A 14,236-nucleotide genomic window follows, 5' to 3' on the forward strand; every position below is an offset into this window, starting at 1 on the left:
AGTGAAACAATGTTGTATAATCAATGGCCAATATGAAACATTTTGAACGTGAGAGATGAGTTGTAATAGGGCCTATCTATCGATGACCAAAAATATTTTTTACTCCAAGACTACGAGAGCCAAATAACAAATAACTGAATCCGGTTCTCTGAAATGGAAAGCCGAGCCGATCAATCCACTCGAACTACTCACGCTCAAGTCTGTCAACATGTGCATGACCAAGGGCAATTTTGACATTTTATCCATCCTATTTCAAGTAAACGGCCCCTGCTCTGTCATTCTTCGATATCAACTCGGCCACACACACAATCAAAAACCCTAAATTGCCTTCTCTCCCCTTATCGAAACCACAATCAAGAGAGAAAATCATATTAAATAGGAAGAAAATTGCTGTTGTGGAATTAGGGTTTCACGTATCCACTCTATTTTCCTTACGGAGTTGTGGGCCTTTCGGTATTTCCGACCGTGTAGCGAAATATTCTGTAAGTTGTTAACAATAAAGTTTCATTTTTATCTTCTGATTATCGAATATGTGGCTAGCATTCTGTTGTTTCTTTGATTAAGAATGTGGCAAGGAAAATTGCTGGGACAATGCACTATGTTTATTGTAGAATATATTTTCTTTTCAGCATTTGTGTATGGCAGTGGTGGTTTTGCTCATTGGAGTTTTATATTTTTGTGTAATATTTGTTGTTTAGTGACAAAATTGTTTCTTGGGTTTTGGTTGATTTTGATAAATTGGGAGTATTTTATGTTATCTGGGTGAGATTTACTGTTGTGTTTGTTGGGCTGAGAAATTGTTTCTCATTCGTATAGCTTTGCAGATTTTTTTATGAGATGTGATATGAAACTTGACATGGAATTATTACTTCAATTGAAACCTTCGGTCACTTTCAACGCTCAGATAAGAAAACATACAAGTTCATGTATTTGCTATATATGACTCTGGGATGGCCCTCAGAACATTATTGTTGTAACTAGTGGATGGCTATGTTGTTCTTCTCTTTATAGCAGATGCATTTGGGTTTTGTTGTTTAATTATGTAGGATTTACATTTGAACCTTGTTCATGCCTTGTTTTTCACTCGCATGATAAACTAATATTATGGTTCAGGTTGTCATGAAACAGTATGCATACTACTGTTTTTGGGTCTATAAAGTTTATGAAGTTCGCGTTCTGTATTTTATGCCATTTAGCTTTTGTTTTTTGCTCAGAAGCCATTGCTCTGTGTTTTCTTAAGTTATATATCCACGTGGAGTGGCTTACTGAGTATCGGTTGTAATGGTCATTCAGGGTTGGAAGCTGGGTATTACTATTGGAAAGCATGTCGTCGCAATACCCGATTCTTGATAATCGTCCGATTGATCAATGGAAGGTCACAGAGTTGAAGGAAGAGCTTAAGAGACGAAAACTGACTACCCGGGGTTTGAAGGACGATTTGATAAAACGTTTGGCAGAAGCACTTCGCATTGAGAGGGAAAATGCTGCAAAGGAAGTTGATGATGGTTTTCATTTGGATCCCAAACCAGTAGTAGATGTGAAAAATCCAGAATTAGTATCAGTTGTTACTGAAACAGTCAAGGGTCCTGTGGACGATGTTAATGTTCAGGTTGAGGTCAATGATGGTGCTCCAACAGTGATTCAGGGAATTGTCCAAGAAGGGAGTGCAACAGCTAGTATGAAATCTTCTAGGGTGGAGGAAGAGAAGCTTCTTGATCATTCAACTGGGGTGGAAACTAGCAATCTAGTTACTGAAACAGTTGTTGCTGAAGTAGCATTGAAGGAGCAAGATGAGCAAAACTATGCAAGTCATGGTGATAATGGGAATATTAATAATCAGCTGGAGAATGAAGATCCAAAGCCCCAGCTGGAGAATGAGGATTCAAAGCCCCAGCTGGAGAATGAGGATTCAAGGCCCCAGCTGGAGAATGAGGCTTTAAAGCCCCCTCACGAGGATCCAATGCTTCATTCTTCTGCTCCGAACTACCAGGTATCTGAGGTCAGCCCCCTTTTGGAGTCTCCAGTAAAATCTGATTCTATTTCTACTGATTCTGTGTCAATTAATGAAAAAATTGAACTAAAGGATAATATAATTGATGATAATGTTAAATTAGAACTAGATGTTAAGCCTGAGATAGTGGGACCATCATCCAGCAATCTTGTTGCCATTGGTGGCGAATCACATCCAATGGATGTGGAAGAGTCACATGAGAAGCAGGCATCTGTTGAACAGAAAGATGACAGCAATGCTGTGACCGAAGACATGATCATAAAAAATGATAGTGCAGATGTAGGGTACTCGGAAAAGTTAAATTTGGACAGAAGCTCTGGTGATGACTCTATGGAGGATGATGCCGTGGAAACTAAACAAATTGATTCAAAGTATAATGATGATGAGTTGGGGGACAAGAGTGCGAAAAATGAATTGCCTGTTAAGGAGGAAAGTCTTGTTGATGTGGTGGGAGATGACTCGTCTGCAGGCAAAAAAGATATCCTTGCTGAGAGTAGGATTCGTCCTGCCATGCCTGCTGAGAAAAGGAAACTTAATGGTGAGCTTTGGTTTTTTCTCCTCTATGCTACTCAGTTCTAGCTGTTAGTTTCTGTACGGTTTTGAATTTTTCTCTGCATGGGTGGTGTTTCCTTTTATAGATTTTTACTCAGATTTCTTTTCTTGGGCCATTTGCATTGAATCTGATCGCTTGTAACAAATCAGCATCAACTTGCTTCTTGCCATTTTTATTTGAAAGTTGTGCTTTGGCTGTTTTTCCATATTGTGTTTCCTCCTTTTCTTCTGTGTAGAATAACTTTTGTGTATGGTTGATCAATAAATCTTGTGTGCTAATTGCTAAAAAGTGTGTTTGCTGTATTTTGTTGTACTTAACTTGTGGGTACAGTTGGTTGTTTGATTCTGTATATTGACAACATAGAACCTGCTTAGCTTTCTGCCATTTTTATCTTAGAAGCTTACTTTTGTAGACCAAGAAGCCGGCGGGAACACTGAGCCTCTGAAGAGGCAGCGCAGATGGAAATCTGAGTCTCTTAAAGTTCCTGAAATCAAAGGGTCCAATTCGACGCCCACCACCACCCCTAAGGGCACATTTCAGTCTCCTGGTTCTAAGCGCAATTTCTCTAGATCGGACTCTTCTCTTAGCGAAGATGCTCCAAAGGAACGTGTTGGTAAGCTTCTTTTCTTAAAAAAAATCCTCTTTTCTCTTTTAATTGGATATTTATGGAGTGTTAATTTTATATTGTTTGGCAGTTCCACCATCGCCAAAACCTCCTACAAATTCTCTTAGAATTGATCGTTTTCTGCGACCTTTTACCCTCAAAGCTGTCCAAGAGCTGCTGGGCAAAACTGGGCAAGTTACAGATTTCTGGATGGACCACATTAAGACCCATTGTTATGTTACTGTAAGAACCTCCTCCTCGTCTTTCTCAAACTATTGGTGCACACACACACACTTGCAATCATGTGGTCCCCTTTGTGTGCACTCGAGTGTTTTAAGCCACATGGGACGGTACATGGTTGTGTGTTTTTATCTTCAGCACCATGTGCTTTATTGATCCTTGGAATGGTTGGAAGGAACTTGTCGGTTTACTTGGGAAATCTGTTGTTGATGCAGTATTCTTCAGTGGAAGAAGCCATGGAGACACGGAATGCTGTTTATAACCTAAAATGGCCTTCTAATGGTGGATGCCTTCTAGTGGCTGAGTTTGTTGACCCTCAGGAAGTGAAAATTCGAGTTGAGGCTCCTCAAGGTCCTCCACATACCCCAGCTGTAACTGTCAATAATGCTTCTACTGCTCCTCCAGCTGTGATTACGCCACAGCCATCTCCGTCCTCCCGTCAACAGTTTTCTATGCAACAGCTGCCTCCTCCCCCACCTATCCTCCCTCCTCCACCACCACTCTCTAAGCCGCCTCAAGTTAGAGAGCGACTCACTATTGCACAACCGTTGGAGAAAGTTGATCTACCAATTGTCACTTTGGATGATCTCTTCAGGAAAACGAAATCAACTCCGCGGATTTACTATCTACCACTATCAGAAGAACAAGTTGCCACAAAACTTGCAGCACGCAGCAGAGCCACCAAACAGTAGGGATTATGTGGCTACTCGTAGGGTTTTTCTTATGGACTGGTCAGTACATTCAATGCTGGTATGATAGTATTCGCATAATCATGTCTTTGCAGGTCTGCAGGTATTGCTTTTATGAAGGATTTTCATGTCAATTTGGGTCATTTAGTTCAAGTATGGATTTGGGTTTTTTTGTAAGACAACTCGGTGCTGAGCCTTTAGTGATAAGACTCTTGATAAAGACTATTACCGTAAATGGATCGAGTCTCCTTGTCACATTTTTACCTTTTTCTGCTTAACTGTGGTAACCTTTATGCGCACATTTGGTTCAAGATGCAACTTCAATGGGATAGCTAGCTACCTGTTATAGGCAAATGTTCTGCTATTGTTGTTTCTAACATGCAGGCTATATTATCTCTCTGAGAACTGTGACAATCTTTTGCGACTATCCGCCCACATATCTAATTGCTCTGAGTTTTCTTATTTTCTAATTAGCTTCTATCCCCGCATTTCCCTTGATAATGGATCCTAATTATACAGTATTGTCTTGTTAAAACTGCTATTGAACGAGCTGAGGAAGTTATTCGGGCCGTAAGTGGGTGATAAAATATACATTACTCTCTACATGTGTCCTAAATATGTAGCATTGTCGAGTATACCCTGTTGTTAAACTTGTTTTTAAGAGTTTTGACCATGCGTGAAATTCCTAAGAACTTTCTTTGAGTCCATGAAATTTTTCCGGAATGTTCATGAGAAAAAAAAATGTTATTGAATTCGTAAATTCGATCAAAACACATTGTTTTAAAAAAAAGTTGTGTGGTTGTGGTTTAACTACAGCATCCACAATATATATTATTTGGTTTATTTGTGAATTTGTAATATTTGATATTTCATAAGTATTCAAGAAAAATATTTAAAAAAAATATAAAAAAAAAATTTAATTGAGATTGAACTGAAGCAGAAGCAGTTCTGTAGTCGACAAACCAAGGAGTCAAAAGACAACAATCGGATAACCCATGAAAAGCGGGTGGGCTTTGCTCCAGCCCGACTGTCGACCCATTCGAACAAGCATTTTCGATTCTGCAATGGCGTTTGCGCCTAAAATTCTAAACCTCTCTTTCTGCAAATCTTCGCATCGTCTTGCTCTCTCAAATCTCAATTTGTTCAAACGACCGTTCTCATCTCTCACTTTGTTAGAAACGCCCGTTCTCTGTGAAAACCATTCCAGGGTTCATTATCTTCTCGAAGGTCCCTCCAAAACGGTGTCGTTCTCTTGGTTTCACGGTTTCATTAGTTTCTTTGCAATTGAAGCCCTTCTTCGTTGTTGGGTTTAAGAGATCTCCAATCAATTTTGGTTGGCGGCTCTTTCTGTTTTCGAAGCTTGGTTTAGGACGTAACTTCCTATCTTCGAAGATTTTTCTGAGAGAATTGATTTGTCTTTCTGAGCGTGAGTTAGGGTTCGTTAACTATATAAGTTGGTCTTGGCGAGGCTGATGAATAGCATATTCAGTGAACAGTTACTTGCAGACAAGTTCTCCAAGCTTAACAGCACCCAGCAGTGCATCGAAAGTATTCTTCTTTGTTAAATTTTAATAATTATATGCATCTGCTATTACTTATCATGTTATCAGTTGATTGCATGTTTATTAAATGTAGCTTTGGTGCTCTTTACAATCATGGGATTGTAGGTGTATAATCTGAAGAAATCTTTTTTTATGTGCTAGAAGCCTAGAATCAATCATCAAGTACTTTATTTTTCTATCTTTTTCAATTCTCTCTTGTTCTAGGGTTACACCCCCTGGGTATAATAATAATGTTGTTCTTGCTGCTGCTGCTGCTGTTGTTGATTGACTTTAATTTTGATTATATCTACTGGCCTGCACTTGAATGTAAGAGTATGGAGATCAATATGAAAGGTCTTGCTTGATGCTGTTCAGTGTCCTAACTTTATCTATTTTGGCAATGCAGTTAGTAGATTCATGTTGAGGATTGATTTCGTATAATAATTTTTTTCTTAAACATTCTTGTATAGCATTGTCACACTGGTGTATATTTCACCGAAGTAAAGCAGAAGTGGTTGCTGCAACATGGGATAAACAGTTCCACATTTCGGAGATGGTTCAGAAAGTTCCTCTTTTGTACCTAGCAAATGATATCCTTCAGAACAGCAAGCGGAATGGAAATGAATTTGTTACTGAATTTTGGAAAGTTCTCCCAGCAGCACTCAAAGATGTCGCTGAGAAAGGTGATGATCGTGGCAAAAATGTCGTGTCTAGACTGGTAAGCTGGTCTTTTTTTATAGATATGGCAATCTAAAGACTGAAGATGATACAAATCACAATCATTATATAAGGAAATAAGGAGTTCTGGTCTTAGCCTATGGCATGATAGTATTTCTAGTCTATCTCATTTATTATTTGACATTTGGGTTTGTTGTTAATTGTTACTGGTGGATGTTCTGGTCCTTGGTGTAGTTTTATTAGGCAGTACGGTGCATAGATTAACTAAACGATTACACCTTTTCCAACATTAAATTAGTGCGTAATGTAAAGGCAGCTTGCTACTCTTTTTCCATCTTGTCATCTACATTGAATACTCATAGGAATATAGAAGATGCCAGCATTTCACTGCTGTCCTGACTCCTGCCCAACTTGTGTTGTCTTTAAACCACCTATTATGTAAATGTTGGTCTTACATATGGCATGAAATTAGCTTGGTTTAGTAAATTAGTCTGACATAATTTTCAGGTAGCAATATGGGAGGAAAGGAGAGTATTTGGCTCCCGTGCTCGCAGCCTCAAAGATTTGATGCTCAGTGAAAATGTGCCTCCACCCTTGGAATTAAGCAAAAAACGTTCACGCTCACGCTCTGTCAGAATTGTAAAACGGGACTCACGCTCCATTAGAACGGTTTGTACGAGGAACATTTTATCTCACTCAAAGTTATTTTCCTCTGTATTGTTTGGTTTCTAGACTATATATATGACCAAGTCCTTGATTTGTATATCGTGCTTCTAATTTTCTCTCTTTTACTGGCATATATCTCACTATGTTGTTTCTTTGGGAAGCAGAAGTTGTCCATTGGAGGTACTGCTGAAAAAATAGTATCAGCATTTCACTTGGTACTCAGTGAACTACCGAAAGAAGAGGTGGATATGAGTAATTGCAATTCTGCTGTTCACCGTATAAGAAAGATGGAGAAAGATGTTGACATAGCTTGTGCTAAAGGTAAGCTGTTAATTAGTTATTTTGAAAGGCCCTGTTTCTATATCACCATGCATCTCAAATAACATTTTGATTCTCAAAATATGTTGATGCCTGAAGTATCTCTACATGCTTTTCAGCAAAGGACCCAAAAAGAAAAACCTTGGCCAAAGAGCTTGAGGAGGGAGAAAGTCTTTTGAAGCAGTGCATTCAGAAACTTAAATCAGCTGAAGCAAGTAGAGCGGCACTTGTATTTCAGCTAAAAGAAGCTCTACATGAACAGGTACCTGATGGTGATGTCAGAGTCCTTATCTCTCAAAAAAAGATTCTTATATATATGTGATGATTTGATGTGTATTTAGAAGTTACCAATATCTTTATGCATTGTTAAATTCTTTTCAGGAATCTGAATTGGAGAATGTTCGTACTCAGATGCAGGTATGTCATCATCATTTACCTCTCTACTGGATTCTTGGTAGCCTTTCGCATTGACAATGTAGAAATTTATGTAGTCGGAAATACATCAATATGTCAAATATGAATCAGATCATGCCAATAATTTTCAGTTGGATGTTTTGTAATTTCTCTATGATGAACGTCAGCCCTGCTTATTGGTTAGTCCTGGCATTCTGGTAGACTGCTTAGTTTCACTGTGCTAAATAGATATTCCAATCTAGGCTGAAATTTTTTCGATTTCCTTAGGAATGATAGTTGTCCATCGAAGCTTGCTTTAGAGGTATTAATCCATCAGGCTTCTTGCTGTTGTTGAGTTTTTTTTTTTTTTACAGGCATAAGACCATCAAACTTAAAAACTACTTTCTGGTCTCTTGGATTTTCTACATTCCTTTTTAAGTTTGTGCTAGTCAATAGAAAAACTAGGAGTCATTGTTTTATGCAATGATAGTCTTTGGCTACTAAGTGCAAGCCTAGGGGCTCCAGGTTGGAAGTAGCTGCAAAAATGTGATGTAGGTCAAATCCATGTATGGATCATTGTAACGCAAGGTCAGTGTCATGGTTAGGAAATACTCCAAGACTTTTTCCTCTACACCTTGGACAACTTCCAAATTTGTGTTACATTGAGCATCCATGTTTACTTAACCATCTTATATGAAAACCCCCTTGCATGGGTTTTGCTAAACTATGCTTATCGAGACGCTGGGTTTTTTGAGACTTCATTATATACCGCCAACTCCAGATCTATCTTGGTTGGGAACCTGAAATTTGTTTCTTATATATTAAACATATAATTTTTTTCTTGTTTCTTCTGCTCCGCTGGGAAAAAAATGTTATTTTTCTTTTCTTTCTAAGGCCAAATCTTCGTGCTTTTTATTTGTGACATGATGCGGATATGATAAAGATACCTGATGGAAAAATTGCATGATGGACAATGAATATTGTGTGTATCAAGAATTATTGTCCTTATACTAACATGCGCATTTCACTAAGTTAGGTAGCAGAGGCGCAGGTTGAGGAAGCCAGCAATATGCGGGGAAGACTCAATGATGAAGATTGGGTTTCAAAACCATCTAGTTTAGCCTCATCACCAGTTGACGTTAATGTGAAAGCAGGACAAACCCCAGGGAGGACAGCTGCGGCCATTGCAGCTGAGGTTGCAGATAAGCTTACAGCTTCAAGCTCCTCACAAATGATTATGCACTCTGTTCTTTCTACATTTGCGGCTCAAGAAGCAAAGAATGCTGGTTTAACAAAGGCCTCATCAGCATCGAATTCAGCCACATCTATAGTCACCAGTTCAGCCTCTGATTCAGCACCAAGGTCCGAAAAATCCTTGCCTGTTTCAGATCCCCATATTTTCATGCCAGTGCCATTTAGTGCTCCACCAAACCATTCATATCAATCAGTTTTAGTTCCCCAACCAACTATGCAAAACCAAGTCTCAGCCCAGCAAGCTCAATATCACATACTTCCAACTCCACCTTCTCAACAGTATCTGCAGCCATCTGCAGGGCTAATGACGCCATTTGGATATACAAACATCCCAACTTTTCCTCAAGGACCGCCGCCGCCACCACCTCATATGGTCAGCCCGATGGTGCCTTTGGCCATGCAGCAGCCATTGTCGTTGCCTCAGCAGCCAAACCCATTGATTCAGCAAGCCCCAGGACCTCCTAGTTTCCGGCCGCTTCAACCTCCTGGGGTAATATACTATGGTCACCCTCACCATTCTTGAGAAAAAGGAAAGGATGGAGCTATTTCTTTAGTTTGCTGATGGCGGCATACCTTAATGACCCAGTTTTCAGCCAGAATCAATCTGGAAAATTTTGAAGTTCTATTCATGCCACCTAGGTTGCTGAAAAGCCCAAGACCGAGACTATACACAGCATATAGAAGTCTGACAACGATGTAACTCATTTGCCTCTGTCTTGAATCTTGATAAAGCAGAGACGTGAACTTTGTACGTCATGAATTTTCATCCAATGCTTCAGCTACAGTATTCTTTGCAAACTCTCCTAGAGGGGGTGGACTTCGTTCCTTGAGAAAGATAAGCTGTCTCCTTGGTTGCTGCTTCAAACAGTTCGTGCAACTTCCACTCTGGCATCTGATTGTAGCGGGCTATGCCATAATCACCTATGTTTGAGCTAATACCTCCTGAGGCAATGTTGATGACGTGAATCCCCGAAGGCCTGCAGTCCCAATCTGCGTATTCAAAAAGAAAATTTAAAGAAAATGTTGACGACATGCATGCATGAAAGAATGGTGAAAGTGAATCAACATAATGGAGTCAAATTTATTTATGCTTTGATGATGATGATGTTAATGTTTTTCATATGTATTATGTAATTGGAAACGCTGCTATTAACAATGTAGAATACTTTTTTTTGGTAATCGGGAATGAAACTATTTAAGCATATGCCCATTTGATATCCAATATGTGCCTAAAACTCGGGTCGGATAGCTTGCATGCACGCAAGTTTATCATCCTAAAGACATGGTAAGTTGGATAAAAAGTTCAACACGTAGCTACAAGAGTATTGCTCAATAAAACTCAGTACTTTCCAAACATAATAATAATATAGATGTCAGCACTCTCCGAACATGATACAAAGGATATCAATATAACGAGCACGCCTAAAAACAGGAGTGCAAATCTAGCAAATTATAAGTACACACAAAAAGAAATAGGATTGAAGCACTTATGAACATCATAATGATCTAGATGTCAGAATTTAAATACACGCCTATAGATAAAATCTCTGATAAAAAGTGGCAGATGGTACATGATAGCCATGGCAGTTGAGTGATGGCCATAGGAAAACCATGCTGGGGGGTTCTTCTTCAGCACCACAGCTACGGTCTTGCTTGCAAAGTCTTCTGAGGGAGTGGACTTCAATCCTTGAGAAAGATATGCTCTCTCTCTTATTTTGGCTTCAAATGGTTTGTAAAGCTTCCAATCAGGCATCTGGTTGTAGAGGGCTATAGCTGAATTACCGATCTTTGACCTTATTGCTCCTGGAACAACATTGATAACATCGATCCCGAATGGCCTGAGTTCCAATCTGCATAAAAGGGAAACTTTCCACGCAATTGTGGTATCATGTAGCAATGTAGATCACATCACATTTTAGAATACAATACCTAATCTTGTGTCAGATCATCGATCACTCTATCGGACTTTGTTTATCCATTTTTTTTTTTGATGTAGAAGAAAACTTTTGTGGTTCAATACATCATAAAAGATTCTTTTTTTTCTTCTTATAAATCTACAAACTAAACCAATACCCACATTGTATTCCCGTAGATTTTCTCATAGATTCATGAGCCGACAGCAAACTTTTGGTCAAAAGTCTTGGATGATGAAATCTACAAACTAAACCATGAGACTCCTGTCAGGTTTAGGCAAATTTAGCTCAGACAACTAATATCGAATCTACCATATAGAAATCACTAACATATATCACTGGTGGTTGAGCTATTGAAGAAAATTTCGCTCCAAAACGCAATCTTGAAATTCTGTCAGATCATGAAGGTTTTAAATCTGTTGTTAATCCTATTTTCCTTGTCCATTGTTTATGCAGTAGGCAGGAAGCAAGAGAAGAAGGGTCTGAGGACATGTATACACACAGAAACAGAAATACTTCTTCTATATATTTTATAGGCGGAACGTAGCTTTCAGCAATATCTGCTAAACAGATGGGTCCACAGGTACCATGTAAGTAAAACAGATAACACATGTACGAATTCATGATCTACAAACCTTAAGGAGTCCGTTAGAGAATGAAGTGCAGCTTTGGATGCGCTGTAAGCACCTGCCCAAGGTGTAGGAGCCAGGGCAATAACACTTCCAACATTTACAATTTTCCCCTTTCTCCTAGATGCCATGTGAGGAACTACGGCTTGGACAAGACGCACGGGACCTGCACGAGTATAAGATCATTAATACAAAAGGAAAAATATTAGAGAGATTTTCCAACTACGAGTCTATGACTACTGCATCAAAAAAAAGGGTGAAAAAGAAAGTATTCCAACTTTTTGCTGTGGTAATAAACTGATGAGAAGGTATGCACGAAACTGACAAGTGACATATCTGCTATGATTCTAATCAAATACATCTTTGATAACTTGGCCATGAGAGTATCAGAGTATGAGACCCAGACTCCTGACAAGAAAAATGATTTTATGGCACCACTCCCAAGAGGAAGACCTGAATGTCGGAGGCTAGACCATGTGTTTATTTTAATAGAAAGAAGATCCCAATGGACATTCCTTTCGCTTGCATTACAGGGTGTATATACTGTCCCAGTAACTCAAACCCAAGATTGATGTCTAGTAGGGAAACTCTGTTACACCACCTCCAGTAAGTAACTGATAATGGTAAGTAACTGATAATGCTTTTTCCTTGAAGAATCAAAATTAAGATTCATTACAATATATAATTGATATGAAATGCTCCAACCCAAAAAAGTTAACTTATTAGGTTGAATGACAAAGTAACTAATCTTAACATGGTATCGGAGTGAGAAATCTTGGCAAAACAAAATGAAGGAGAAGTTGGGTGGTCAAAGGCTCTAATATTGCTGTCACAATGACAGCTATGTATTGCATGATGTTCCTGGAGTACTCCATCTTTACAAAATTTTTGAAGAAACAAAGAAAACCTTGTAAGTTGTCTCAGAAATAATTGCATCCTACCAATGGGGCATATTCTTCTCACCTTACATGCACGTCATTGTTGAGGACTTTCAATGATCAACCCACAGTTAAAGGTAAATAACTCCCCTAAACCTTAATGCATTTCATAATATGTAAAGAATAAACAGGGAAGTACAGAAGATCCAGTGGCTTTAACCAGAAACAAAACATAGTCATATTAATCATGAAATTGCAATTGCCCATAACCGCTACCTCGGAATTAGAAACAACCCAGTATCACCCTATACAAATTCTAATTCAATCAAATCCCAAAATTTCAGATTTTCCATAAAACATCCTGCACACATACCAGTAGCAATCTAGAAATGATGCGGATATATTGTGAGCTGACTAGTCCTCAGTATGCAATATAGGCAGGCCGAAACCAAGCATCTCACAAGAAAGGAAAATCAAAGATTACTAGCGGAAACATTATTTCCACAAGTATCATGGACATGAGATGACTAGAAAATTAAAAATAGCAGCAAAAAAGAGAGAGATTCACCAATACAGTGGTGTGCCCGCATAGACAAAGGATGAGAGAAAATACAATTACCATAGAAATTCGTATTGAATGTTCGCTCCAGCGCAGATAGAGGAATCTCAGCAAGAGGAGCAACGCATTGCACTCCAGCGTTGTTAACCAACACATCAACTCTTCCGTACTTTTCAATAACATTTGAAACAACTCGGTTCACGCTCTCCGCTGACACAACATCGAGTTCTTGCAGGAAGAACCTGGAGTCTTGCTGAAGGTCCGGCATGGAGACCAAGGACCTTCCCGTAGCAACAACCAAGCAGTCGTTTGCAGCAAATTCTTTGGCCAGGGCGTGCCCAATCCCTCCCTGACTGCAGCCTGTGATTAGCACTACTGGTTTGCCATTGGAGTCCATCGAGGAGATTCTTCGCAAAAATCAGCAATTTAACAATTCATCTTCCCAACTGACTCCCCCCGGAGGAAATGTGAGCTCGCTTGTTTGTCCCTGTTACTGAGGAATGAGGATATTGAACGATTGCTCGCTCTGCAAGCTTCGAGTCGGATCAAACCGGATTACTTCCCCAACCGGAGTGGAGTAGACCGGACCCACAATTCTGTGCAGTTTAGATAATTGAATTTGTTGGACGCAGATTAAACTAAATTTTGACATAAGTTATACATTCAAAATTCGGGTCTAAACATAAAAAAAAATTTCTAATTTACTTGTCCATACCCTAACCCGGATTAGGTTATTATCCGATTTATTTGTCCAGATTTAAACAAATTATAGTTTTGTCAATTAAGTATTATTTGTCCAGATTTAAACAAATTATAGTTTTGTCAATTAAGTACATTTGAAATCTAATCCGAATTAGGGTTTAAAAGTATAAATATTTCATAAGCACGAGTTGTTGTCTGACTTGAAATCGATCCGGAACCAATTTTTTGCCACCTCTAATAAGTACCAAGCTTTGAGGCGGGCGAACCGAATTACTTTCCCAATCGGAGTGGAGCAGACCGAACCCACAAAGGTGTAATTATTATTTATTTCAAAAAAAATCATCACAATAAGAAGTTGGAAACGAGGGTTGTGAAAATTAACCAAAAAAACCAAATCACCCGATTGAAACGATCGATTGAACGGCTCATATAATACATGTAAGTGAAAACCGAACCGATTGATTATGCTAAGTTAAAAAAATCAAAAATTTGATCGGCTTTTTATTTATGAAGACAAACCGATCAAAATTATATATTAATAAATATTAAATATATATATATATAAATATATATATATATATATATATATATATATATATAATATAGTC

General features: G+C 38.7%; 3 protein-coding genes across 3 annotated transcripts; 2 read left to right on the forward strand and 1 right to left on the reverse strand.

The window, feature by feature from the left end:
* The first annotated feature begins 327 nt into the window (after window positions 1-327).
* Window positions 328-4,421, forward strand: LOC119995016 (apoptotic chromatin condensation inducer in the nucleus-like). Its single transcript, XM_038841373.1, has 5 exons — window positions 328-482; window positions 1,294-2,549; window positions 2,977-3,177; window positions 3,260-3,411; window positions 3,624-4,421. The coding sequence occupies exons 2-5, from the start codon at window positions 1,325-1,327 to the stop codon at window positions 4,098-4,100; spliced, it is 2,055 nt and encodes a 684-aa protein (XP_038697301.1). The 5' UTR covers window positions 328-482; window positions 1,294-1,324; the 3' UTR covers window positions 4,101-4,421.
* A 652-nt stretch (window positions 4,422-5,073) lies between these two features.
* On the forward strand, window positions 5,074-10,151 carry LOC119985026 (regulation of nuclear pre-mRNA domain-containing protein 1B-like). Its single transcript, XM_038829183.1, has 7 exons — window positions 5,074-5,645; window positions 6,109-6,356; window positions 6,824-6,985; window positions 7,147-7,303; window positions 7,420-7,562; window positions 7,682-7,717; window positions 8,730-10,151. Exons 1-7 carry the CDS (start codon window positions 5,570-5,572, stop codon window positions 9,468-9,470), a joined length of 1,563 nt encoding a protein of 520 aa, XP_038685111.1. The 5' UTR covers window positions 5,074-5,569; the 3' UTR covers window positions 9,471-10,151.
* A 175-nt stretch (window positions 10,152-10,326) lies between these two features.
* LOC119985043 (short-chain dehydrogenase RED1-like) lies at window positions 10,327-13,453 on the reverse strand. The gene is made up of 3 exons (XM_038829205.1): window positions 12,987-13,453; window positions 11,496-11,655; window positions 10,327-10,797 (listed from the first exon to the last, which is right to left on the reverse strand). The coding sequence occupies exons 1-3, from the start codon at window positions 13,321-13,323 to the stop codon at window positions 10,461-10,463; spliced, it is 834 nt and encodes a 277-aa protein (XP_038685133.1). The 5' UTR covers window positions 13,324-13,453; the 3' UTR covers window positions 10,327-10,460.
* Between the last annotated feature and the right edge of the window lie 783 nt (window positions 13,454-14,236).

The sequence above is a fragment of the Tripterygium wilfordii genome, chromosome 3 (assembly GCF_013401445.1).
Source record: "Tripterygium wilfordii isolate XIE 37 chromosome 3, ASM1340144v1, whole genome shotgun sequence".
Classification (NCBI taxonomy): domain Eukaryota; kingdom Viridiplantae; phylum Streptophyta; class Magnoliopsida; order Celastrales; family Celastraceae; genus Tripterygium; species Tripterygium wilfordii.

What these genes read in the sequence shown, in the direction of transcription:
- LOC119995016 (XM_038841373.1), top strand. Translation starts at nt 1,325, where the DNA reads ATGTCGTCGCAATACCCGATTCTTGATAATCGTCCGATTGATCAATGG. An exon ending in TGCTCCAAAGGAACGTGTTG is followed by an intron (nt 3,178 to 3,259) that starts GTAAGCTTCTTT and finishes ATTGTTTGGCAG; the next exon opens with TTCCACCATCGCCAAAACCT. An exon ending in AGACCCATTGTTATGTTACT is followed by an intron (nt 3,412 to 3,623) that starts GTAAGAACCTCC and finishes TTGTTGATGCAG; the next exon opens with TATTCTTCAGTGGAAGAAGC.
- LOC119985026 (XM_038829183.1), top strand. Translation starts at nt 5,570, where the DNA reads ATGAATAGCATATTCAGTGAACAGTTACTTGCAGACAAGTTCTCCAAG. An exon ending in ACTCACGCTCCATTAGAACG is followed by an intron (nt 6,986 to 7,146) that starts GTTTGTACGAGG and finishes TTTGGGAAGCAG; the next exon opens with AAGTTGTCCATTGGAGGTAC. An exon ending in AAGAAGCTCTACATGAACAG is followed by an intron (nt 7,563 to 7,681) that starts GTACCTGATGGT and finishes AATTCTTTTCAG; the next exon opens with GAATCTGAATTGGAGAATGT.
- LOC119985043 (XM_038829205.1), bottom strand. Translation starts at nt 13,323, where the DNA reads ATGGACTCCAATGGCAAACCAGTAGTGCTAATCACAGGCTGCAGTCAG. An exon ending in ATTCAATACGAATTTCTATG is followed by an intron (nt 11,656 to 12,986) that starts GTAATTGTATTT and finishes ATACTCGTGCAG; the next exon opens with GTCCCGTGCGTCTTGTCCAA. An exon ending in TCTCTAACGGACTCCTTAAG is followed by an intron (nt 10,798 to 11,495) that starts GTTTGTAGATCA and finishes CCTTTTATGCAG; the next exon opens with ATTGGAACTCAGGCCATTCG.